At 44.3% G+C, this 25,697-nt stretch overlaps 1 protein-coding gene across 2 annotated transcripts in view; it reads left to right on the top strand.

The window, feature by feature from the left end:
* The window catches only part of DYNC2H1 (dynein cytoplasmic 2 heavy chain 1), a 1,763,151-nt gene that overhangs the window by 290,818 nt on the left and 1,446,636 nt on the right, over positions 1 to 25,697 (top strand). For both annotated transcript variants that reach the window (XM_078657019.1, XM_078657020.1), the window contains exons 18-19: positions 147 to 274; positions 14,387 to 14,502. In XM_078657019.1, coding sequence (XP_078513145.1) covers positions 147 to 274; positions 14,387 to 14,502 — 244 coding nt within the window. The remainder of the gene's footprint in view (positions 1 to 146; positions 275 to 14,386; positions 14,503 to 25,697) is intronic.

Here is a 25,697-nt window from a genome sequence, read left to right on the forward strand (position 1 = left end):
GGGGCACTATACATTTTTTAAAGTGTTTGTGAATGCTACGTGGGTTTAATCATGTCAAGCAGTCTTTATAGCCCTTAAAACAAAAACTTGATGGCTTTATTCTTTTTTTTCTGTAAAACATAAAATGTTTCCCTACTGTTAAACAGGAATGGGTTGTTATTGGACAAGTAAATGTGGAGACTCTTGTGGACAACAACCTTCTCAGTGTATATGATTGGGAGAAAAACTTCAAAGCCTTAAAAGTGAGGGGCAAAGAAGCAGAACGTCTTCCAAGGTAAAGAAAAACCAATTTTTCTCAAGGCTGATATTTTTAATCTTTCATATTGTTCTTTGAGAATTGAGGGCATTATGTATTAAAAGTGTTGCTGTAAAAAATGCCATGTTTTATGAAATAGAAAAACAAGAATATAGTGCACGAAAAGGACATTGCGAGTAGCAAATGACTTTGTGAGACTCAATTTAGTGGTGAAGTTTCCTTCAGTATTGTGTTCTTGATTAACGTTGTCCTGTCAAATATCTTTTTTATTGATCTTTTATCAAACATCAACTTATAAACAGATAGCATAAAATCTCTCTTTCCCTATCTGAGTAGTTCTACTCCACATTGTGTAGTCACAAATGCCTTACAATTCTTATTCCGTATTCTTCGTTCCTGTGTTAAGGACAAACACAGCCACCCATCTTGGTGAGCACAAGGAGAATGAAGGTCCACTGTTTAATATATCAATCAATTTCCCCATTTATCCTTGAATTCCATTTGCTGGCCTTCCACTTAATGCATAAATATCTCTATGGCACATAGTGTCCATAACGTTTGATACCATCGAAGGAGACGCCATCCTTTTCCCCTTAAATGCCAACACTAGTTTTGACCCACACAGACCATGTAACCTAACACAATTACTTTGCGGTCATCTGGGAGGGATATCCAAGTACACTACCCACAGTTTTCCTCACTTCATCCCAGAATGGTTGCACTAAAGAGCATTTCTCCAGTATTAGGGGTGTCTTTCATAGATTCACATGCCTGAATCATTCCCCGTCATCAGAGTGGGAGTCCCACGGTACATAAAAAAGCAAAAATATGCCTATAATAAACAAAAAAACCTTGGTAATACACAACCAGGAAGTAAAGTAGCCCCAAGCTACAAGAGAAAAAACTTCCACACTTATGACTATCATAGTCATTTTGTATAGCCCAAACTGCAGCCAATCAGGCGACAGCACCCACCAGAATGTTCTCCCCAGAGGCCCAGGCTCTCAGATTTTCTACTGCACATCGTGTGAAGGGAAGCCCCCCTGAGCTCTGCTCAGTACTTCTTTTTTCTGACTGGATTTCTATCCTTAGGATGTCATCTACTAACAAATCTCCCTTTAGGCCTTGTGAATCTTGTGGAAAGCTCCGGCTTTTTAAAGAAGATGCACACAAAAAGTGCATCTACTGCCTGTATCCTGATCATGAGGTGAGAGATTGTAAGATCTGCAGGACCTTCCCTCAGAAGACCCTCTGAGATAGGGAAGGACGCCTACTTCTGTGGCTACAGAAGATTAAAGACCAGGATAACCCTTTACCTGAAGTGGGAAGTGTGGCTTCAGGGGCATCTGTATCCTCCAGAAAGAGGATGGCTGAAGAAGATCTATCTTCTCCTGGGGCTAAGGTGTTGAGGCAAGTTCTGCCCTTCAAGGGCTCTGGGTTGCCTTCTACAAAAAAGGCTTCTCCACCTTCTGAATCATCTTCCATTTCGCCCCTAAAAAGTCTGGAAAGTCTCTGGCGTCGAAAAAGCTTCCTGAGAAGGTTTTTCCTCAGAAGAAGAAGACCTCGCCATCGACAGGCTCGTCGACGGCTCCTTCGTCGACGATTATCGTCGTCGACTCTACTTGAACGTCGACAGTCACCTTCTCATCGCCGAAGCCTAAGATAATCATGTCGTCAGCCTCTTCACCGTCTACGCTGGTCTCTGTTTCGATATGACCTATCTCGTTGACGAAGGTAATGCCATCTATCGTCGACACTCCGTCGTCGGTGACGAAGGGAAGAACGATTCCGTCGATGAGTGCTCATTCAACGAAAACCACCTTGACAACGGCTTCGTCGTCGACGAAGACTACCCCGTCGACGGCTACCTCGTCGACGAAGATTGGCTCGAAGTCGACGACCCCACCATCGAAGAAGACTACCTCATCGTCGACGGCCACATCGTCGACGAAAAAGGTCTCGTTGACGAAGACATCGTCGACGAAGGATGCCTCGTCGTCGAAGCTACCGTCGAAGAAGATTTCACCGTCGACAACGTTTTTTTTTTATTAAACATTTTATTGCATATTTCTCAGTGTACACTGCCTTTTGCCTACAACCTTGGGGCCGGCGGCGTAGTAATCGGATGGCTATACACAGCTAGATTAGCCAACATTCCGAGGGGCAGGCTGCGAGGTATATGTAGCTTGCAATTCAACTTAATACACAGTCTACAAAGCAAAGGATCAGAACCGTCGACGAAGTTAAATGTCTCGTCGACACCATCTCCTTCGACGACGGCACTGTCGACGGCAAGTCCGTTGACGCCTCTTCTGTCAACTTGCACTGATTTGCAAGTATGGTCCTCCACGCCGTCTACAGGCTCCTTTGACACACCGGCTACGGCAGGTTCTTTACTTGAAAGACGTGGCTCATCATTGCAAACTTTATCACCACTTAAATTGCCTGAGCAACTGCTGGATTCTGATGACGACGAGGAGCAATCTGATGTAGACGACAGGTTCCGCACTGCGACAAGTCCGTCAGAATTGCTCATTAAATTTCAGGAAGAAGATCAAGATGAGGAACACTTTTCTGAACCTGTGCATCAAACTCTTACTACGATGCCCACAGCACAGATGCCTTTGGCCCTTCTCAATAATTTGCAGTACATGTTAGACGATTACTATTGTTGTTTCCCTCCATCTGCGTCGGCGGGGTCTCTCCCATCAACTCCTGTGCCTCAAGCCTCTGCATCTTCTTTGAGATCTCCAAGACCACCTTCTCCAGCGCCATCTCATCATTCTCAGGATAACACCACGGATGAAGATAGAGAGGAAGGAGAGGTGGATGACAAATCTGTTCTGTCGGAATGGGATGAGTACCTAATTCAGACGCCATCACCTTCTGCACCAGCTGCGGCTAGTTCCCCTCCAGTAGACATCGGAGGCTTCGCTTCCATCTACTGATGGAGAGGGCTACTGAAAGATTTCTAATTCCAATGGAAACAAAGAAAGACAATTGTTTTCTTTATGACTTTAAAGACCAGCCACGAAGACAGGTCAAAACTATTCCCATTATTGACTTCATATGGAAGGAAGGTTTAAAAATTATGGCAACACCCAATTCTCTTCCAGCTGCCGCGGTTGGACAAGTAATATAAAGCACCGGACAAATCTCCTGCATGCCTAATAGGACATCCTAAGGCCGATTCGGTCGTTGCCCAAGCGGCACAGAGACGGGCCAGGAACCCCTCTTCACCTATATCTGCTCCACCAGATGTGGATGGCAGACGATTGGATTCCATTGGAAAGAAGGTCTCCACGATGGCAGCAACAACTGTACGTGCCACGAATTCCCTAGCGATATTAGGGAGATACGACAGACAAATGTGGTCGGACATTTCCCCTTACGTAGAAATGTTACCAGACCCTTCAAAGTCGGAGGTGAGGCAGATATTGCGAGAAAGTGAACTTACCTCAGCAGAGATGATTGACGCAGCAGTAGATGTGGCGTCTACAGGTTTCCGGCAGCGAGCGGGTGCAGCTGTGTTGAGAAGGCAGGCGTGGCTGAAATCTACATCTTTTCGCCAAGAGGGGCAAACTAAAATAGTCGACATGCCATTTGATGGCGAGTTTCTTTTTGGCCAACATGTTGACGAGGCCTTACAGGCTATCAAGAAGGACACGGAGACGGCGAGATCTTTGGGTAGCCTTCAGTTTCATAGGTCGTCCTTTTGAGGTGTGAAAGGGCGTGGATCCTATTCCAACAGAGGAAACTATAATCAGCAGAGGTCATACCAAACCTCACAAACTAACCAGAGATACCAGCCCTACAAACAGCAGTCTTATGGACAGCGAGGTAACTCCTACACGCAGTCAAGGAGAAAATCCACCTACCATGGAAGAGATTCCAATAAGAAACGATGAGACATGCCACCTGCCACCATCTCTCCCCTCCTCCCAGTCAAAAGTTGGAGGAAAAATATCCAGTTTCTACTGTAACTGGTCCGCAATTACTGCAGACAAGTGGGTCCTGGATATAGTGGCCAGGGGGTCACAACTTAGAATTCATCAAGATCCCTCCAAATTCTCCTCCGAAGGGCCCACCTCCAGCTCATATCAAGGAGTTGTTCACCCAGATCAATTTGATGATACGGAAGGGAGCGATCGAAAAGGTCCCTTATTTGCAAAAAGGAACAGGTTTTTACTCAAGGTTTTTCCTCATTTGGAAAAAATCGGGAAAATGGCGCCCTATCCTCGACCTACGCGCCCTCAACAAATACTTGAAAAAGATGTCCTTCCGGATGTTAACGCTTCAAAAAATCCTCCTGCTTCTCTCAATGGGGGATCACATGGCCACTCTCGACCTTCAAGACGCTTATTTTCATGTCCCGATCCTCCCCAAAATTCCTCCGATTCAGAGTGGCTGGCAGGGATTTTCAGTTGAAAGTACTCCCTTTTGGACTTCGATCAGCGCCCTGTGTTTTCACAAAAGTTCTGGCTCCAGTGCCGGCACACCTCCGCTTAGAGGGCATTCAAATCTTCCCATACTTGGATGATTGCCTTATCAAGGCAAGTTCTTTGGCAAAAGCGAGCGTTCACGTTCAAAGATGTCTATCACTATTCCAGTCGCTGGGTCTTTCCATCAACTTCGAGAAATCCCATCTCGTCACAAAGAAAGTCCTTCTTGGGAGCCACACAGGACAACCAACTCACTCAGGCTTTCGTCTCAAAAGAAATACAACACAAGATCTGCAAGTTAACTTGCCTATTGCAAAAAAAAGAGTACGTTTCAGTTCAGATGTTCAAATCTTTCCTAGGTATGATTTCATCCTGCATCCCTCTGATACCCAACTGTTGTCTCAGAATGAGAGTTTTGCAAGAAGAACTCAACCTCCAATGGTTGCAGGTTTCGGGGTCATTCGATGACATCATTCACATAACTCCTCGGATGCGAGAATCCTTTCTCTGGTGGACTCAGATAAAGAATTTACAGGAAGGATGTGCGTTCCTAGCGGAAGCGCCAAACTTTACCATCACCACGGACGCTTCTATCGAGGGATGGGGAGCACACCTTCAGGGAATGACTGTTAATGGAAATTGGAATGTGCAACAAAAGAAGTGGCACATCTGTCTCCTGGAGTTGCAAGCCATTTTCTTGGCCTTGAAATCCTTTCGAACAGTCATCCAAGGGGCCTCGGTACTAATTTAGACAGACAATACAACAAGAATGCATTACTTAAACAAACAGGGCGGTACAAAGTCAGCCCTGCTCTCTCAACAAGCCCAGGAGATCTGGGACTGGGCATTGAGTCAGGGGATCAGCATCTCGGCTGTCCATGTTCCGGGGATCTCCAATGTTCTAGCAGATCCCCTCAGCAGATCTGCAATTTCCAATCACGAATGGGAGATCCATCAACCAACGTTGGCCCCGGTCTTTCGGGAGTGGGGCCACCCCGAGCTGGACCTTTTCGCAACAAGTCAGAACCGCAAATGCCCACACTTCGCAAGCTGGCTTCCCCATAAGGACTCGTGCGGGAATGCGCTTTCATAAACTGGTCACAAATATATGCGTACGCCTTTCCACCGATTCCGTTGGTTCGCAGAGTCATCCGCAAGATGAAGAAATAGCCTTGTCATCTCATTCTCATTGGTCCCAGATGGCCGCACAAATACTGGTTCACTGAACTTCTCCTCATTTCAGAGTGCAATCCAATTCAGTTTCCACCAATACTGAACCATCTGTCCATCCAGGAGGGTCAAGTCTGTCACCCAGACCCAGCCTCCTTGAGATTAGCCGCTTGGCTCCTCAACACCTTGAATTCGCACACTTGGATATCCCTGCGGATTGTCAAGAAGTATTAGCCAATACAAGGGAACCTGCCACGATTAAAACATACAAACTTAAATGGAAGCGATTATGCGCCTGGTGTCAGTCTGTCAATTTGCATCTAATTCATGCCAGACCAGAACAGATCTTAACGTTCTTTCTTCAATTGGCGAAATCAGGTTCATCACATTGCACATTGAAAGTATTCTTGGCAGCTATCTCAAGGTTCAGTCAGGATGGTTCTAACTCTCTCTACTCTGCTAGAGTTATCCAGCAATTTTTTAAGGGACTATTTCGAATGTTTCCTCCTGTCCTGCGTCCGCCTCCATCTTGACATTTTAATGTGGTGCTCGCTCAACTAATGCGTCACCCCTTTGAACCTATTCATAAGGTGGATCTTAAGTTCCTATCTTGGAAGGTATCTCTCCTTTTAGCGCTGACTTCAGCTAGGAAGGTCAGCGACATTCAAGCTTTTACGGTGAAATCACCTTTTATACAGTTCACTTCCAATTCGGTGATGCTTTGTACCAATCCCAGCTTCATGCCTAAGGTACCAACGGATTTTCACCTTAATGAACCCATAGTTTTGAAGACTTTCTGTCCAAATCCTCAAACAGCGGCTGAAACAGCGTTGCATTCCCTGGATGTCAGGAGGTCTCTCAAGTTCTAGCTTCAACGAACTGCAACAATTCGGAAATCAGATCAGCTATTTATAGCGTATGGAAGACTATGTCAAGGCTATTCTGTATCCAAGCAGAGCATAGCACGTTGGATGTCTGCAACGATTAGCCTATGTCATCAGCAGGCTGGAAGGCCTTTTCAGACAACCCAGAAGGCGCATTCTACGATAGCAATCTCCTCGTCTACTGCGCTCTTTGCTGGTGTTTTCTTCATCAGATCTGCAGAGCTGCAACCTGGTCCAGCAGACACACTTTTACCAAACATTACTGTTTGGACGCTTCAAGTGATGCAGATACGTCAGTTGGACGAGCTGTTCTCCGCAATCTTGTTTAAATAAGGTGAGCCTCTGTTCTCCCTCCTCCACTTGCTCTTTTTAGACACTTATTTACATACTGTTATGTATTCTGATCTTGTATGCATATGCTACCACTAATGCATTTGTGTATGTTTATGATATTCCTTATGCTTTTTATTATATGTATACTGTGATACAAGGAGCGTCTAACGAGCATTATGTTATGTACTGCTTTCTACTCTGATTCAGGCATGTGAATCTATGAAAGACACCCCTAATACTGTAGAAGAACAATAGTTACTTACCTGTAATCTGTGGTTCTCCAGTATTGGTGTCTTTCATAGATTCACATGCAACCCACCCACCTCCCCTCAGAGGCTGGTTTAAGCTATGATGTTTGCTTACTCCTGTGTGAGAAAATCTGAGAGCCTGAGCCTCTGGGGAGAACATTCTGGTGGGTGCTGTCGCCTGATTGGCTGCAGTTTGGGCTATACAAAATGCCTATGATAGTCATGAGTGTGGAAGTTTTTTCTCTTGTAGCTTGGGGCTACTTTACTTCCTGGTTGTGTATTACCAAGGTTTTTTGTTTATTATAGGCATATTATTGCTTTTTATGTACCGTGGGTGTGAGAAAGTGGCTCTATATATACTGGACAATAAGGCAGTACAGTGTGTGTATAGAGTCCACAAACCCCAAAGGTATAACAGAGGTTAAAGTCAGAACTGATCTTACTCTCCAAAGTGGTAGCTTGGTCGAGCAATAAGGCAGTACCAGAGGACAGTGTAAAGCATTTGTTGTACACACTCAGTCAGCAAAAGGTTTCACACACTCAAGAACTGAACTCCAGGCCAATTGTTATTATATCCTCAGATATAGTTGTTTTATTTTTAGAACCAACAGTTATAAAAATATACTTTTCGAGGTACGAGTACTCTCATGTAAATACTTTGCAGAGGAGCAATACGTTTGTACACACAATAATTACAGGATAGCTAATAAGCAATACAGTTCTGAAACACACTCTAGCTTTGAGCTCAATGGGTTTTTCATAGGAAAGTACAGTTGATTACTTTATGGATTACTTTGGTAGTTCCAGGACTAGATCTTAGATTCAGTCCTGGTGTCTAAGCTGAAACCAGATTAGCAAAAACGTTTTAGTTACTGTGATACATTTTTCTGAATATCAAGCTGTTTTAAAAGTTCACACTTACAAACTTTTCAAGGTGATTCTGACAATGTTATCCAATGGGAGGAAATTCAGGTTACAGGTAAAGTACGATCGCGTTATTTTTGTTACCCAGCACTAGTCTCCTAGGGCCAGCACTGGGGGCTTAACTCAAAACAGGTAGGTAATTGTGTTTCAGTATTTCGTACGATTTTTGCAGAATATTTGCTTTTTTCAAAAGTAGACACTTAGAAGAAATTTCATAGAAAAGCAGACAATGGGTTCCTATGGAGAAAATACAGGTTACTAGTAAACCCGCTAGGGATTACTTTTGCGGTTCAGTACTGGGCTGAAAGGTACAGTACTGGCTTCTCTCTTGATCATAGGTGAGTATTTTCTAATTCGGAGTTTGGCTGATTTTATAGGAATATTTTCAGTTTTCAAAACTCACACTTAGAAAATCTTCGAGTCAAAATGGGTCAATGTTATCCAATGGCAGGTAAATGAATTACCGGTTTCCAGGTGAGTACTTGGTTGGTGAAGTTAGGGTTCTGGGCATAGACTCAGGGGACCCCCAGGGTCAGGTGAGTACAGTTAGTTCAGTCCCAGCTGCACAGGGGCGGCCGGGTGCAGAGGTAGGTAGGCCCAATGTTATCCAATGAGGGAAAGGGGGCCTTCGGTTGGTGGCTGCTGGCTAGCAGGCCACGCGGCTCTGGGAGCTGGGCTCCTGGTCACTTGCTCTGGGCAAGAGGGGAAGTAGGACAGGGCAAAGAGGTCACAGCCAGCGGCACTCGGGCGGCTGGTTGCAAGGTGCTTTTGAGACGTCCGGCGCTCAATGTTATCCAATGAGGATCTTGAAAAAGGAACAAAGGCTGCAGTCTCGGGGACGGTGACTCTCCAGGGGCGACCAGCACTTCGAGAGGTAAGTTGGGAGGATGGAGCACAGGTAGGTACCCCAAAGGGAGGCACAGGGGGCTGCGGAGCGCCGAGTGCAGGGGTGTCTTAAGGGGTCGGAAAAGCTTACCCTCGGCTGGTCGCGGTTGGGGTGGCCCCTGGTTCTGAGTCTGCAGGCGTCGGCTGGTTCGTCGAGGAGGGTCTTTGGGCACTGGACTTCGGGTCCCAGTCGCCGGGGGCACGTCCTCGTGGTCTTGGTTTGGGTTGGTCCGGCCCAGGCTCGGCTGGTGCAGAGTAAGCTGGTCCGGAGATTCCTGGTGAGCACTAGGTGGGGTGTTGCAGCAGAGCCTCTGCTGATGGGAGTCCCAATCTTCGAGAGGGTCAAGGCAGGCAGGTCCTCTGGGTGTCCCAAGGTTGCTGTCCGTGGAGGTCGCCGGGATTAGACAGGAGCAGGTTCCAGGATCAACAGGCCGGTAGGGCTGGGGCCAAGTCAGTTGTTGTCATCCTGTTGTTAGCAGCTGCACAGCGGGTCTTCTTGTTCTTGATCTTCTTTCTTCTTTTGATATCGGGATCTGAGGAAGGAAGGTTCAGGGAGCCCCTAAATACTAAATTTAGGGGCGTTACAGGTAGGGCAAGGACAGGGACCAATGGGTCCTTGTTCTGGGGTGAGGACACCCCCTAGCCTGCTCCTCTCCTGTGGGAGGGGGGCAGGAGCCTAGCGGGATTGGGCAGGGCTCCCCATCTACAAGATGGCCGGAGCCCGGAGTCGTGCTGCACCTCGCCTCCTCCTCCTGAGGGGTGGAGTTGGCAAAGGTTAGCACACCCTCCTTCCTGACGTAGTTTTTCCCGCCAGTCTTCCCACCAGAGTGGGGGTAGAACGGGTGGGGGGCCAGTTGCTGGGTACAGCAAATGGTCTGGAGAAGCTCTCAGAGGCGGTATGCCTTTGAAGCTTTCCCCTGTCCATCTTGAGGGAGAAGACATATCACCTCGCCCAGGATGTGCATTGTTGCAGGCCCAGGAGAGTGGGGGCTCTCCACCCAGGGGTCCAGCAACATGTCTGCTAAGTGGCAGCCTCTGCAGCCACTCATCCCAGACGTGGATTGTAGGTTCGGGTTTTGGAGGGCATCTCTAAGATGCCCTCTCGTGCATTTTACATTAAATCCCACACTGGCATCAGTGCAGGTTTAATGTGCTGAGAAGTTTGGTACCAAACTTGTCAGTCTTCAGTGTAGCCATTATGGTGCTGTGGAGTTCGTAATGACAACCTCCCAGCACCATATACCTTAAATGGCATCACTGCACTTACGGTGCCCAGGAATGGCCCTGGGTACTGTAGGGACACAGGGCTCATGCACCTATGCCCTCACCTCTGGCATAGGGCACCCAGCTAGAGGGGTGACTGAAGTATGTCAGGGCAGTGGGTTCTGTGGGCATGGCACACAGGGATGTGTGCCATGTCGACTCTGGTTTTAGTTCTGTACTTAGGCACTCAGCCTGCAAAGGCAGTGTATGGGTGCCAGGGTATAGGGCCCCTGAGGGTGGCACAATAAGTGCTGCAGCCCTCAGGGGTCTTCTCTGGTCACCATGCCCTGGGTACCTAGGGTTCCATTTGCTAGGGGCTGACAGGTGGCCAGAGGTGCCAATTGGGTATTTTGTTTCAGCATAGCTTTTTCTTTTTAGGGAAGGAACACTGGCCCTGGGTACCTGATTAGCAGGGACCCAGGGCACACTCAGTCAAAGCCCATCAGCAGTTCAGAAAAAAGTGGGGGCATACCAAGGCAAGAAAGATGGCACTTTCTCACAGTGGGACTCCCACTCCGACGACAGGAATGATTCAGGCATGCTATGAAAGACACCAATACTGGAGAACCACAGATTACAGGTAAGTAACTATTGTTCTTCCACCATAAGTGGAGTGCAGCACTATGTGATCCACGCCCTCTAAAGCACTCTCCACATGTGTTTGGATAAATGTGCTGTAATCGTGCAAGCATACAGTACCAGCTATACATTTATTTTAAAATGAATTTCTTTATTTTTAATATTAGTGGCGCTCCTATGAATGTCTTTTCTTAGTAATTTCCATTGTTAACTGGAGATTTCTTTCTGAAGTGTTTGTTCCCATGCTAATATATGTGTCACGTTTAAGTCAGCAGTTGGTAGAAACAATGTTGTATAGATCCAAAAAAAACACCCTTTTTGCTAACCATTCTGGCACTGTAACTTTAACGTGGGACTATTCCCTAATTACAGTTAGTTTGTTACTCAACTAGGGAAGCCAGAGGAGGATTTGTGCATTTCTTAACCTTCCTCTTTCATCCAAATAAATTCCTCCTAACATTGGGGATGGTTTTGACAGTACAATTCTCAAACATATCAGACTTCATTTGACACCCTGCCCATTAAAAAAACCTTTTCTCACTGAGTGCAAGGGAAAAAGTTTGGTTAAAATGTATTGGGGTGTAAGGTGAAGGGAAGGGACGGTAGTCAAACTTTCTCTTTTCTTGTTTATGTTTGAATAGCTTTACAGGGGTCTGTAGCTTCTTTAAAATATTTTCCTCAATCGACGAAAGCCACAAATCAAAGTTAACTCTTTTACTGCTGTCAGATAGTTCTTTCCTCATCCTTCTTCCTCGATCTTTCCCCTGATGATTTGTTCCTATGTATCTGCATCCTCCAATATCAGTTTTTATAAGATTATATTTTTTATTGGCATTCATTTTTTCAGAATCATTTATCAGGTGCCAGGCTATAAAAATCTTTTAGCCGTTAAAATTAGATAATTTTTTCAAAAGTCGCAGCTCTTTACATAATTCAGTATTTGGTAAGTTGAATTGTATTTGGACATTGATTCTGCAATAGGGGCATAGGTTCCACCATTTACTGTTTGTGCTCAGAAAATAAAAGGGGTTCTTTCAAACTTTCTTTGGGCATTGATCATAAGTGTACCAAGTTGATTTGCTATTACATACTTCAGAAACCAACAATGCACCAAGCAGACTCCTCGACACATTTATTTTTAGAATATTGGGTTCTTGAGTATGCAGTATTGTTTGCGGTGGTTTTAAAAGAATAGGATAACTTCCACTGCAGTTCGTAAAAATAAACACTTGAAAGTTGTCTTTCTTTGTGATTGTAGTGCAAAAAAGAAACATCATAGATGATGTACATGACTGAGACAGCACCTGAGCAATTTTCAGTGAAGCAGTATGAGAATTACTTCACCAACCTAATTAAGTTTGGTCCCTCACACTCAATTCACACTTTGAAATATTCCTCACTAGTGTGAAACATATGAATTTGATTAGATAAACATATTAGCCCCAGTTCACAAAGTGCCTCCACACTCTTAGCGGAGACCCCACACTTGTGTTGAGACCTCTGCACTTGTGTTGGGACCTCCGCGCTGCAGTTACTTATTGTGAAGGTCACACACACGTGTGGGGCCCCGCCACGAGTGCAGGCATCTGCCACAAGTGGGAAGGCCCTTTGTGAAACGGGCCTACAATCTCGAACTCCTTTTTGCCAATACCATCAGGATACCTGCCATGGGTCACATACTTCTTTTTGATTTTAACATACTTTGGTTCTTCAAAATAAAATACACTGGTTGGGTTCACACTCTAGGGTCAAATTCAGAAGTCTCTACTGAAAACAGCAAGTGTTAAAACTGTATTCGCAAACCATTCTGATGACTTGCAGCAGACTGTCAAATTTAAATGAATAAGATGTGGAGCAAAATGTAACCAGAAACCTGTTGGATACCAATCTATATAGGTGTGTCAATCAGAAGTGCTCCTTATATTCGATTTTATTTTTTTAGTTATAGTTTTAGGTTAATATTATCTATGTGAACTGTACAACCTCTTCAAATTCAATTTACATTTTCAATGAAAAATCAGTTTTTTTTCAAAAATCTAAAATGATTAATCTTTCTTTACAGTTTGTCAAAGTGCACTTATTTGTCAATTTTAGATCATTTATCTGATACGGCTCCAAAATCTGACAATGGCACCTGCAGAATCCTACAATCATAAAATATATGATTTCAATTTTCAGAGCCTGTTTCAGAAAGGTGACTCAGCTTCTAATTATGTGTCACACTAGCCCTATTTCAAATACTTTTACACAGCAGTGGTTGCCCAAACCTCAAATGTTCATATGTTTCATAAGTTTGGGTACCGGCATAACCTTTGTGATATGGAGTTTATGCTGGCCTAAAGGATTAGCATGTCTGCTTCCATCTGCCCAGTATGTTTTGCATTGATGGTTTTTTGACACAGATCAGATCTAAACTTGATCGGCCATTGCTGCATCAAGTTGTAAAAAAATCCACCCATTCCTAACTATATGAGTTCTCAAGGTGTTGATTTGGGCTTTGAAATCTATGCCATACAGACCGTTCAGGCCAGTTACAAAATGTGTGGCTTATTGGAAACTGTAAGGGAACCCCAAAAACAGGATTACCAATGTGTCCTATAAAACAAATTGTAGATGAAGATCAGCCCTGAATGAAGGTGTGCTTCCTTATCAAAGTCTGATTTTAAGTCAGAAATCACAACTGATCTGAAGATTTCAGAGCTGACGTACCTTTATTGCTACCTTTATTGTTAGTACATCCAACCCTAGCTCTGAAAAGGCGTTAGCAATAAAAAACGTTAATTTTGTAACTGTTAGTTACAACAAATTATAAAGAAGATATGCGAAGACAATACCACTTCCACTATCCAAGAAATCAGTGTCGCCAGATAGTGATAGATCAACAACACTATTTGTTCATAGAAAACCATCAAAATTCCATGTTCACAAATTAATAGGCAGGACTAGTAAAGCGGAGTGAGCAGGTCTTAACAATTTTTCAGACTTTGAGAAGCTTAGCTTCTTGAAACATACAGGTTTCATTTTGCAGTAAAATGTGTTAATGTGTAAAGCTTATTTCATCACATTTCAGGTGAAATATCAGACAATCTGAAATATCATAGCTCAGCTATTTCAGTACATTCAATATGTAATTTATGAAATGCCACCAGATTGTCCTAAAAACTGAATGTTATAGAATTATGCTTAAAGAGGTGCCACATTGGCGATAAAATCTTTGAATTTGAATATCAATCCGGTTTAATGCTGCTGTATCTAGTTAGCCCCGGGCATTGGTAACACTTGGTCTCAAACTGATTAGCAAAGCAGTTAGAATGGTAAAACGACAGTACAAATATATTTGTTTTGTCTATTGATTTCCTATTTAAGCACCATAGTATTTAATCAATCCACTTACTTTTTCAGCACCATCAAGGTGGACTGCATCACTGTTAATTGTAACCCTGTGAAGAGTGTGATTGATGATTTCATTCAGAAGTTGTTTGATACCCTACTTGTATCATTGAAGAAATCAATCCAAGGTGAGCTATAAAGAGACTTTCCAAACCTAAGTTTGTTACATTTATAGGAAGGTATTGCATTTCAGTAGATGTTTGTGGAGATATATTGTAATGTTGTGCTGAGACGTATTTTTGGTGGGCAATTAATAAAAAGACATTCTGCCTTTAGTGATTGTAGTAATCATGACCAACATCAGAATGTTCAAGTTAAGGATTATGAAAGTTAACTGAAACTATGTGAATTTGTTTTGTATATCCTTTGCATTGAGCCATGGACATTGTATTGATGAAGGTGGATCTGTCCCCTCTGGCATCAGAATGTTCAAGTTGAGGATTATGAACGTTAAATGAAACTATGTGAATTTTTAGTTTATATCCTTTGCATTGAGCCATGGACATTGTATTGATGAAGGCGGATATGTCCTCTCTGGCCTAAGAAAAATGTGCCTTCAAAAACCTGGGCATTCAATTGTACCACAGGGTCAAACAACTTATACACCGTAACCTTGGTAGCCACCCATTGACCCCATAGCTTTCTGAGACACTGTCCCTTTTCTGGTAACAGGTAATGTAGGTTTGGCGAAGATCACAAGAACAACATAATCTAGGAGAGCAGGATTTCAAGAGTTTAGTCCGCATAATTTGCTAAATACCCTCCTCGGCAAGGAATTGGACCACATGTGAAAACCCATCTACATCAGTGCTATTAATGTCGGAATAGTAATCGGTGTTGTTGCAAAATTGTCGGTAACAGGACGTAGGGAGCGATTCTTAGAGGCTTATTAGAAAATAACATAATCATATCCCAAATTGTTTTCTGTCATGCCCGTTTCATGTGTACACAGTGTGGATAATTTTAATGTCCTTATCTGACTTCTGCTAGATTACATAACATGTATAATGCCACACCAGATACCTGCTTGAAATGTAATTAAGCCAGAGTCAAAAGAGAGTTCCCCTTTTAGTGTACTTTGAAAGCAGAACTACACCACATGCGCTCAAATTCTCTGTCACATCATCAGAACACAATATCAACACCATCAAAGGTCAAGTGCTCAATCAGTACATAGGTATCTTATTGAACTATAAAAGACAAAATAACACAATACAGACACAATAAAAACCAGCAAGGACAGCTGTTGTCCACAATATTAAAAATACAAAAATATACACCAATGAGAGAACCTGCAAGAAAAATAGTTTCTAGTCATAAAAACAGGCTAACACATCAGACCAAACTTCATTTTAGCACATTAGATTTTTTGCCAAAGTATAACAATATTGTCAGATGCCTTTTACAGTCTACAGTAAGCCTGTTGACAAAAGCGTTGACGCGTTTCGGTGGATGTTGACGCTTGAGCGCCACCTTCTTCAAGACAAAAGTCAATATCTCCCCGTAAACAATGTTTCAAGTCTACACACCATCACATAGACAAAAACATAAAAAATAAAAACAAATTAAAAATAGATTACAAACAGCTTTAAAAAAAGGTAGTTAACCAGTGATTGGCGTCTACAAAAACAATTTATCAACATTCTGGTGATATGACACATAGTCCTTCAACCATTCACTTATATGATCAAGCAGGGGAGATCAATGAACAGACCCCCCTCCCATCTCTCACATGCATACTTTTAACAGTCCCAATTCGGAGCACAGGAAGATCTAGGCCGTGCTATCTCTTCATCTCGGCGAAGCCAAGAGAATTTGCACATACCTGTTATGCCTTCAGGATATGTTTGACTTACCCACTGCAGTTACCCATTAGTAATCAGATGTGGAACGGCTGAAAAACCTCTATTGTTTGGAAGAGTTCCGTAAGGGGTAATTAAAAAATAGCCATTTATATATCTGCTCCTCATTAATGAAAGATGCATTCCAAGACTGTTGAAATTGAAAGGGAAATCATTACCTCCAACTATGGGTATCCTTTGTAAAGCAAATTAAATCGGTATCAGCAACCTCACTCTTCGTTGCGCACCCCTATTGTTTTCATAAAATTCCTGAAAAACAGAGTATAAACATACTTCTCACTGGGGTGTTGTACATAAAACCATTCCTACGTTACTGGAAGCACAGTGATGAGTCATTACCTCCAAAAATTGTGCGTCTTCCACCGAGGGGTTGGAGGAGATGAGGCCAATGAATACCTCCGCAAAGAAGCATAAACTTAATGCTCCGCTGTCCTCTTCCTTTTTCACTAGTTTTTCACCCTTTTTCAGGATGTTTCTGCCCTTTTCTGCTTTCTGTGCTTTTTTCTGCTTTCTGCCTTATTTCACTCTTTTTCTCCTTTTCCCCCCTTATTTCTCCTTTCCTGCCTGTTTTTCCCCGCCGCTGCTGCTCCCGCGGCCCCTCCCCCCCAGCATGACCAGCTCGACCAATCCTGCTCCCCTCTCCGCTCCACCCTCCCAGCTGTCCAGCCCTCCCTTACACCTTCTTAATGGCAGCGGCTGCGCGGCTGCACCGTTGACGCGCTGAAGGAGCGCAAAAGGAAAGCCCGTCTGCACCCGTCCGCGACCCGTCCGTGACCATTGCCAGGAATCCTGGATCTCCGCACCGCCAACGCTACGACCCGGTGACACTCCACGCCCACAACCCAGGCAACAACAACAACTGCAAGCTAGCGTCACCGGCTGACACCCATGGACCCTTCTGCTGTCACCGCTGCCAGCACACCTGCTGCACCGCCAAGACCACGGACCCAGCGCACCCCACCCGCAAGAACACACCCTAACCAAAGACCCTGCAATGCATCCTCCTCAACGTCCGATCCCTCCACAAACACGCCACCGAAATCTGGGACCTCCTTGACAGCACCACCCCGGACTTAGCATTCTTCACCGAAACCTGGACCAACACCTCCTCGGCACCAGACATCGCCATTGCCTTCACCCAAGGATACAAGATCTACTGGACGGACCGCCCCAAACGCCCACTAAGAGGAATCGCTATCGTCCACTAATCCACCCCCCGCCTGAGCACACTCCCCGACAAGCCCATAGACCTGATGGAACACCTTCATTTCAAGATACTGGCCAGCCCCACCACCACCCTCCGAGGAACCCTCATCTACCGACCCCCTGGACCCCGTGGACATTCTGCAGAATCCATCAGGGACACATCTCCCGGCAGGCCATCGCATCTACCAACTACACCCTGCTGGGAGACCTCAACTTCCACCTCGACAACCATCTGGACCCCAGCACCACATCCCTCCTGGAAAACCTCCACAACATTGGACACCGCTAGATCGTGACCGAACCCATGCACTCAGCAGGACACACCCTTGACCCCCTCTTCACAACAGGAAACTCCATCACCTTCAGCCACACCACGGAACTCCTATGGACTGACCATCCATGCGTCCACTTCACCTTCAGAACACCCACCATCCACAGACACCAGCACCTGCTCCCACAAAGAAATTGGACCAGAATCACAGACGACCAGCTAACCTCATCACTCAGCAACTCCACACCTACCGTCCCGGAAAACGACGACCCCACGCCGCAGCCTGAACCCTACACAGATGGATCACCAACAGCGCAAACACCTTAGCCCCCCTTAAGAAAAACAACAACACCCACGCCAAGAAAAATAGATAGATGGTTTACCACCGAATTTCGAGAGCCCAGACGCATTTGCCCCCGCCTCGAAAAGGACTGGAGGAACACCAAATCCACAGAAGGCCACAGCAACTTCAGAGCCGCCACCAAAGTCCACCACTAACTCATCAAATAAACGCGAAAAAAGCCATTTAAGACAGAATCTCCACCTAAGCACAGAACAGCAAAGAACTCTATTGCATGTTGTTGATGTAATTTACAATGAATAAATTCCTGTAGACGTAGGTATCCTTAAGGTGGTATTTATTATTTATAATTAGATAAAAGGAAGTTATAGGAGTAGGAATCAGGCCCCACCGGGAGCAGCATCCAGCTGCTCAGCCCACACAATCAAACTGACCACACATTCAAATCATGCACACAGTAACATTCCAATGACATCATACATACTCAGGCTGAGCAGCAGGGAATAATATGATCAGGATGCAACACATCTCCCTCTTTTATAACAATGAAAATAAAAGAGAGAAAGTGAAATTAATTACAATATGTCCTGATGGTGGTAAAATCAGGATTACTAATTAGCAATACATAGAGAATGAATAACTGTGAAATTATATCATATCAGGATTACTAATTAGCAGTACATATAAATGAATAACTGTGAAATTATTTCATGAATTTAGTAATCAAAAATTTGATGACTAATTATAAGTAATATCATGAAATAATATTATATCATTACGAAAGATGAATATTGGAATGATATCTTCTCGTATAAAACCAGAGAGTAATCATATACTACCATTCCTCATTACAAATAAAAAACCCAACTTATCACTAATCACGGCAATTGGCCAGACTGTCATGAACAGCAACAAAAGGGAAATAAATTAAACAAGGTGACGTCCCTATAGAATAACATTTTTAGGACGTAGGAGTTATCACGTTATTCAAACACTTTTATATTAAGTATAATGAAAATTACGCATAACACCTAATGCATGGGTATATGGTTTCCTAACAACTCTCTGCAATTGAACACCTCTTATTGAAAAGAGCACTTGTGTGGTTCAATAATAAAAACGAGAATAATTTTAACTGAGGACTCTGTTGCCTCATATAATAAACATAACTGAGGAAAATGGAGCATCTCAAACCATGAGCACGTATGTGGCTCCGTAATATATGTATCATATAATTCCAATTGGAGAACTAAACTTCTGTAAATATAGGAGCACCTCAATCTATGAGCACGTATGTGGCTCCGCAACTTATGCATCATAAAATTCCAACTGGAGAATTTAGACTACTGTAAATATAGGAGCACCTCAATCTATGAGCACTTATGTGGCTCCACAATAAAATTTTATACACATTGAACTCCTCAATGTTTAAGTAATATATGTAGACTTTGCACTATTTTGCAGTAAATTGTGAACTCCTCTATTTTTTATAATAGAGCACTATTAATTAAGTGGTTCATCAATAAATTTCAATAACTTGCAGTAAATTGTGAACTCCTCTATTTTTATAATAGAGCACTATTAATTAAGTGGTTCATCAATAAATTACAATAACTTAATGAACACCTCAAATTAATTGAGCACTAATGTGGTTCATTTACATTAATAAATTTAAACTTTGTTAGAACTCAGCATAGTAAACCTGACTCTTAAAATCAAGCATTAAATAAAATAATATAAATAAACTAATTCATCAATTTCAGTACTCAACTATCCAAGCTGTATATAAATAAATAAATCATTCTGAATTCAAATTAACCAAAAAACCAATTTCTCAATTGCAGTAATTAACTGTTTCATAAATCACTAGAACATAACATGTACATTAATGTTTATATAACTGTGACTGATGGAAAATAAGAATTTAAAATAATAAAAGTAGTCACCGTTGTCATATTAATTGTAATGAATTGCGAGGCTTGAATATTAATAGTACCTTGTCTCTTGAAAAATAAATGAAAATATCTCAGGTACTTGCAGGGTTTAGATTAGCATAGCGTGTCAATCGCTGTGACACGATGATGAAAACGAAAGTAGACACCCAGATAAGGAAAAACTTCATGTCAGAAACGCTGTTGGAAATGAAAGGCTCGATCTATGACTCATTAGCGTATTAATTGTCTTTTACATCGGAAAACTCTTGGAAAATGATGATGGCACGCAGCAACCTTCACACTGTCATGTCTTCGCCCCGATGGCTCACAATGAAAATGCACTGGATGAAAGGCAATGACTCATAGGCTGAGAAGAAGTGTTGAAATAAAGGCGGTGAGTCATAGGCTGAGATCACGGAAATAGAACACGAGGAGAGCTCCCCTTCGCCAACTCCTCGGGACACTCTGAAGACGTCATCATACAGCGTGAAGCAGGGGAAAGGCAAGGATCTCTGGAAACCAACTGACAACTTTACCGTCATCCCAAACAGGACGGTGAGTGTCAGAGTTTCAAATGACAAACGAAGTAATTACATTGAATGTTACAGCTCCGTTGAGTTTAGCGCGCTGGCATCTGTTAGGTTGATGGCTCTGGCAGACAATTATCTCTTAAACACTGCTCAAATTAATTTCCGGTTATAAAGAAAAGCGGAAGCTTCAGAGTGGAAAGAAATTCGCAGCGTGTACACAAGCTTGTAGATAATGAATTAAAAGGCAGTTATCTTTCCATGAACACAGCGCTCATTTGTTTCACAGCTGCAATTTACTTTTAAATTGTCCAGATTTCTGTCACAATTATCTTCACATGTTATAGACAAAATGAAAGCAGCTGCCTCAAATAAAATGCTTAAAAGTTCACATCTTTGCCCTTACAAAAATAGATAGTCATTTAAGTTTGGTTCTGAACACCATAGCACGAAATATATTTAAGTTTTCCACCGTTTTACTCTGACACTTGTCATAACTTGAAATTTTGACGCTCTTGCTAATAAATTCGCCATTTTAAAATTCAAAGAGCTCCACCAAGTCCAACGCTTGAAACATACCTTTATAGATGTTTCCTGTAGGCTGTCAGCTGTGTCATGACACCGGTGGGGCATCAAAAAGCGTTGCTTGTCTTTATATAAATTCTTTTCTTCATATCTTGTAGTTGTAAATTGTAAATTTAGTTCCTTTACGCGTAGTTCTTTCTCTATCGTCGCCATTATTGCATGTTGTTGGTGTAATTTACAATGAATAAATTCCTGTAGACGTAGGTATCCTTAAGGTGGTATTTATTATTTATAATTAGATAAAAGGAAGTTATAGGAGTAGGAATCAGGCCCCACCGGGAGCAGCATCCAGCTGCTCAGCCCACACAATCAAACTGACCACACATTCAAATCATGCACACAGTAACATTCCAATGACATCATACATACTCAGGCTGAGCAGCAGGGAATAATATGATCAGGATGCAACAAACTCTTCAACATCATCAAAGAGTTCGCCCAACCTACCAGCGAGTCCACCGACATCCCACCCTCACAAGACCTTTGCGACAAACTCAGCACCTTTTTCCATCACAAAATCAAGAGCATCTACGACAACATTGACGAAGACAACCAACACACCGAACCCTCACCAACCACCCCGACACCCTGAAGCCAGCCATCAACAACTGGACAGCCCTCACCACCAAAGACACACTGAAGACGAAGAACTCAATCCACGGACCTCTGCCCCCACCATATTTTCATGCTCTGCCACACCATCAACCGCTCTCTGGCAACCGCCTTGTTCCCCGACGACTGGAAACACGCCGAGATCAACCCCCTCCTGAAGAAAGCCTCGGCGAACCCCACCGACCTCAAAAACTACAGACCTACCTCCCTGCTCCCGTTCCCAGCTAAAGTCATTGAGAAAGCCATCAACAGCCAACTTACCACATTCATTGAAGAGCACAACATCCTCGACTCCTCCCAATCTGGTTTCAGAAAAAAACAAAGCACGGAAACCACCCTCCTCGCTGCAACAGACGACATCCGCACCTTACTGGACAAAGGAGAAACAGCAGCCATCATCCTTCTCGACCTCTCAGCGGCTTTTGACACAGTCTCTCACAGCACCCTAATATGAAAACTCCATGATGCAGGGATCCAAGACAAGGCCCTCAACTGGATCCGCTCCTTCCTCTCTGGCAGAATGCAGAGGGTCAGTTTCCCTCTTTCCTCTCGGACCCTACACCAACCACCTGCGGAGTCCCCCAGGGGTCATCCCTCAGCCCTACTCTCTTCAGCGTCTACATGGCTCCGCTCGCCCCCATCGTCAGAACCTACGGACTCAACATTGTGTCATGTCATGTCAACTCATCCTCTCCCTATCCAACAAACCCAACACCGCCAGACACAATTTTCGAGAAGGCATGGAAGCCGTCGCCAAATGAATGAAAAATAGCTGCCTTCAACTAAACACCAACAAAACAGAAGTTCTCATCATGGGTCCACAACCCAATGCCTGGAACGACACCTGGTGGCCCCCCTCTCTCAGAAGCCCGCCCACCCCCACGGACCACGCACTCAACCTGGGAATCATCCTGGACTCCGAACTCAAAATGGACAGCCAGATCAGCACCATCTCGTCCTTCTGCTTCCACACCCTCCGCCTCCTACGCAAGACCTTCGAATGGATCCCCCTCAAACACAGAAAGATCGTCACTCACGCCCTGGTCACCAGCAGACTTGACTATGGCAACGCACTACGCCAGAACAAACAAAAACCTCACACGCAAGCTACAGAACATCCAGAACGCCGCCGCAAGACTGGTCATCAACCTGCCAAGACACTGCCACATCTCCCAGCACCTGCGCACACTCCACTGGCTCCCCATCGAAGCTAGAGTCACCTTCAAGATGCTCACCCTTGCTCACAAGGCCCTCCATGACACCGGACCAGCATACCTGAACAGCCAACTCAAATTCCACGCAACCCAAAGTACCCTATGATCAGCCCAGTTCTCCTACGCCGTGGTCCACCACACCAGAGAGACCAGAGCAGGTGGCCGCTCCGTCTCCTTCCTCGTGGCCAAAGCCTGGAACGCCTTCCCTCTCCACATCAGACAGACAACATCTCTCCCAATCTTCACAAAAAACCTCAAAACCTGGAACCTGCGAACTCCCCCCTCCCCCAGCGCCTTGAGATCCTCATGGGTGAGTAGCAGCGCTTAACAAATGGATGATTTATTGACGACTGCAAAACGCTTCTCCCAAGGAAAACTATCAGTTTTAAAGCCTGCATGGACACAAAATATGCATCCCTGCATGCACTTTGGCGACACCCTCTACTTATGCATCGTCAACCGTTCTCACCAAGGTCACATTTTTGTTAACTACTGGAAGGATGTTGTTCATTATCTTTGATTAATTCTTCCCTTTTTTAATGTTCTCTAGTATATTTGCTGTCTCCTTTTCCTGGAAAAATACTTTCTTAAAAAAGTGTTTTTCTTTTCTTTATAAGAATTTTTAACTACAAATACATTAACCTGAATAACTGTTCATACTTCCTTTTAAGTACCACTTAGCATCCATCTCCCCTTTTTACAACTAGTTCAAACGCAACACCCTTCAATTAAGTCAGGCAGTAAGAAAGATAAAGACTTTAGCCATCATGCTGCTGCTGCCAGACACGGGCATGCCAGGAACTCGGATACCTGGATGACTTAAGTATGTTTAGGGTCACACTGGAGGCTCAATAGTGCCATAGGAGTTACTTTCCCGCCCTTTGCTTTGGAGGCAACGTTTATTATATTTGGACAAAGGATACAAGGGTACACGCTACCGACATCGTCCACCAAGAGAGATGCTTTGCAAGCATATCTATCGCTGGATTCATTACATTTGCACATTTTTGTTACTTTATCCATGCCCCGAAGAAGCCCCTTGTGAAGGGTGAAATGCGAAAACCCACAACGCTTACTAAATTAACTTTCCTTTTTGTGCAGTGTATTTTTGCTGATCTTGTGTATTGCCTCTCATCAGCCTTTACTTCTGTATTTATTTGTGGTCATGTGGCAGCTGGCCATCTGAGGTGGGCAATACGAGTGCAAATTACTCTTGTAGCCTAGGTAGTGCAGTTGCCATTCCCACTGCTGCCTTTTGCCTTTGTTGATACTAAATGAGAGAAGTTAGCCTGGCATATGATGTCCACTATTTCTAGTGGGCACCTTGCACCAGTCTAATCAACCCTTATTGATGGTGGTTGTAAAGTCAATCTTATAGAAAGCTATCCTAGTGGTAGCATGGACCAGCAGTCAATAGGCTAAGACTTCAGAGTGCATGTGAAGCCAGTTGTTTTACCAATTATAATCCCTTGAATACCAAATGATATATGTATTTATTCCAAACACTACCCCTCTGCACTCTTTATGAGGTCAGAGGTAAAAGTACATCACAAGTTACTCAATTAGCATACGATAAGTTGCACATATACAGTTATGCCCTAGGGGCCTCACGAACCATATACTAAGAAAGTGGTAAAAGAACCACGTAAGAGTTAGAAAGCAGGCCTAGGGCCTGTAGAATCGCTGGGGCTACACTGAACAACCAAACGTTAGGAAGTAGGAGGCCCACGGGAGACGTGTGCAGTGTACAAACACAGTCACGAGTTACCATTGACTTATAATGGGAAACGAAGAAGTTACAAAGTTACTGTTTAAGGTCACTTCCGGATGGACTAGGATGGAACCCTTTCAAACTAGGACACTTTGAGAGTCAATACCCACGGCAGCACCGGAGTACTCGTGTTACCTCACCCAGGGAAGCCGGGTGCATAGGTGTCTTTTCGTGTTGGGTTTCGTAGTCGTTTTCCATGGAGATCTACAAAGAAGGGCTGCAGGCGACCAGAGGAAAAGTGTCCGGGTGGATCCAAGGGTGGATCGGTGATGTGAAGAAACTGAAAGCAGAGGGGACAGAGTCGGGGTCACTAGCCAGTGACCAGGAAGGAGCCAGGAAGGAACCAGGCGATGTTGCGTGCTTGAAGGTGAAGAAGGTGAGTTTGTCTCTTCAGCCACAAGGTCCAGGAGGCATCGACGATGACCAGGTGCTGGATTCGAGCTGTCCCACGAAGGATCTAGTTGACTGCGGTGTCGGTATCCAGATTGGACCCAACAAACCTTGGCAACCGCAACCCACGCAGGATGTCGAGATTGGCTCTGTTGCACACCAGCAAGGTCTGTGGCGCTTCTCCTTTTCAGGGAAGCTGGAGCAAGCCTGGAGCAACCAGGATCGCAAGTTAGATTCAAGATGACGTCTTCAGGGGACTCACTAGCCAACGGGCTATGTACCGGGAAGACCTGTCAAGCACAAATGTAAAGGCGGGGCCCACGGGACACTCGCAGAGTGTGGGGGCCTGAGCTTCGGTTCAAATGATGCTCGGGCTGGGGCTTCTCGTACCCCAATGCACAACTTACTGAGGCTTCAGAAAAGGAGTGAAGGTAGCAAAATGCAGGATGTCCAAGATGTCCAGTCCCACGTCTCTCGTGTCCGCCACCGGTCTCAGCTTTGCTGTGGATGTGGGTCGGGGTCAGAGAAGTCTGGAAGTCCAGTTCTTGAGTCGCAGAGTCTTCTGGTTCCGGCAGGAGCCTTGAAACTGCAGACCGGCAAAGTTGCTGATGGTGCCTGTTTGAACAGGGTGGTCACTCCTTGACCACAAG

The sequence above is a fragment of the Lissotriton helveticus genome, chromosome 8, assembly GCF_964261635.1.
Source record: "Lissotriton helveticus chromosome 8, aLisHel1.1, whole genome shotgun sequence".
NCBI lineage: Eukaryota > Metazoa > Chordata > Amphibia > Caudata > Salamandridae > Lissotriton > Lissotriton helveticus.